Source organism: Frankliniella occidentalis, unplaced genomic scaffold (assembly GCF_000697945.3).
Source record: "Frankliniella occidentalis isolate FOCC.00 unplaced genomic scaffold, Focc_3.1 Scaffold16, whole genome shotgun sequence".
Lineage (NCBI taxonomy): Eukaryota > Metazoa > Arthropoda > Insecta > Thysanoptera > Thripidae > Frankliniella > Frankliniella occidentalis.
The window spans coordinates 489,841-491,408 of NW_026267146.1; the positions used below are offsets into that span (position 1 = coordinate 489,841).

General features: G+C 60.3%; 1 protein-coding gene across 1 annotated transcript in view; it reads left to right on the plus strand.

Annotated features, from left to right (window-relative positions):
• The window catches only part of LOC113206018 (transcription factor AP-2-epsilon), a gene marked incomplete in the record, with an annotated part of 30,358 nt that extends 28,914 nt beyond the window's left edge, over positions 1-1,444 (plus strand). Inside the window, 2 exon segments of the mRNA XM_052264050.1 lie at positions 431-602; positions 691-1,444. Coding sequence (XP_052120010.1) covers positions 431-602; positions 691-804 — 286 coding nt within the window.
• Positions 1,445-1,568: the final 124 nt, after the last annotated feature.

Below are 1,568 nucleotides of genomic sequence, written 5' to 3' on the forward strand. Positions count from 1 at the left end.
CTCGGGTGTGCGAGTGGGAGGCACCCGGGCTGGAGCATTTCATCCTGCCTGCCCGCCCGGTTAACAGCCTCGCCGACGTTTAGTGCCCCGTCGACTCGCGCAGGTCCGCCCCGCCACGCCCCGCCACGCCCAGACGCACTTACACGCCCCACCCCGGACAGCAGACACCTTGCGGGACTCGAAAGAGTTGCACCGGGCCGACGCGCGGCAGAGAGGAAGGGCCGCTGACGTCTGTGTTAGGACAAGGGCGGCAACAGCATGGCCTCGCGGGATGCCGAGGAAAAGCTTCACCAAAAATGCGTCAAATTGAAAAATTTCTGTGCTTACTAAACTTAAAAAAATTTGAAATTGTTTTCAAGTCGAATCAATAGGGCGAAGACGATTTTCTATGTTCACGGGTCTCATAGCTGTACTTTACTCTGTTCTGCAGCCAAATGACCAAAGAGCTGGTGGACCTGCTGAACAAGGACCGGTCGCCGCTGTGCAACACGAGGCCGCCCCTGCTCCTGGACGCCAGCATACAGCGCCACCTCACCCACTTCTCCCTCATCTCGCACGGCTTCGGCTCACCCGCCATGGTCGCCGCGCTGACCGCCTTCCAGGTCAGTACAACCACCCGCAAAATCAAAAACACCACCCACCCCGCCCAAGAGAGCGTGTGTGTGTGTAACGTGGTCCGTCTCGTTGCAGAACTACCTGTCCGAGTCCATCAAGACGCTGGACAAGAGCTTCCCCAGCCAGGGCGCCGGCAGCCTCCCGGACAACAAGCCCAAGGACCTGGCCGGCGGCGACCTCAAGAAGTGAGGCTAGCCGGTGTGGCGGGGGCGGGGAGCATCGCGACCGCGCGGCGGCAGCAGCAGCACCGCGATCAGGTGGTCGCCGGCGCGCGCGCCGCCCAGCACTGCGCGGCCCTTCAACTAGGCACCACCAACAAGGGAAGGACCAAGTTACCGAAGCGAGCGGAGCGGCTCCCGGCCGCGGTGGCCTGGCGAGTGTTCGACTCCCGGCCGCGGCCGCAGCTCCAGCTCGCGTCTTCATCCCCCCGCCTTACCTTCTTGTGATGGTGTCCGGGCGAGCCACTCCCGGGTGGGTTGGGGAGGGCGGCGCCTCGCGGGGCGAACGGCACGGGCACGGCGCCACCCTGCTTAACCCCCCCCCCCCTCGCGGACCCGGGTTGCGGAAGCTGTAGATGGAGTACCCCCCCTCTCCCCGACCCCCCAGTCATATCATTGGCAGCTGTAGCCAGCTGTAAGCTGCCGGCCCGGTCCAGCTTCGGCGGCGCGTGATATTGTACCTGTACTCGACGTGTTGCACCAGACCCAGCCCTATGCGCTCAGCGTGCCAAATCTGTGCCAACACATGAAACATCAACAAGTAAAATTATTAACACTATTATGATAATTATTAATATGTTTTAATGTAAATTATCTTTTTGTACAAACATACAAAGGTGGTTCTCCTTCAGGGACTCGGCGGACTCTTTACTAGTTGTCGCGGTGCAACGTGTGTGCAACCTCGCGATGCGGGTCTTCATATCTGAATAAATGACCGTGTTTTCCTACTCGTCT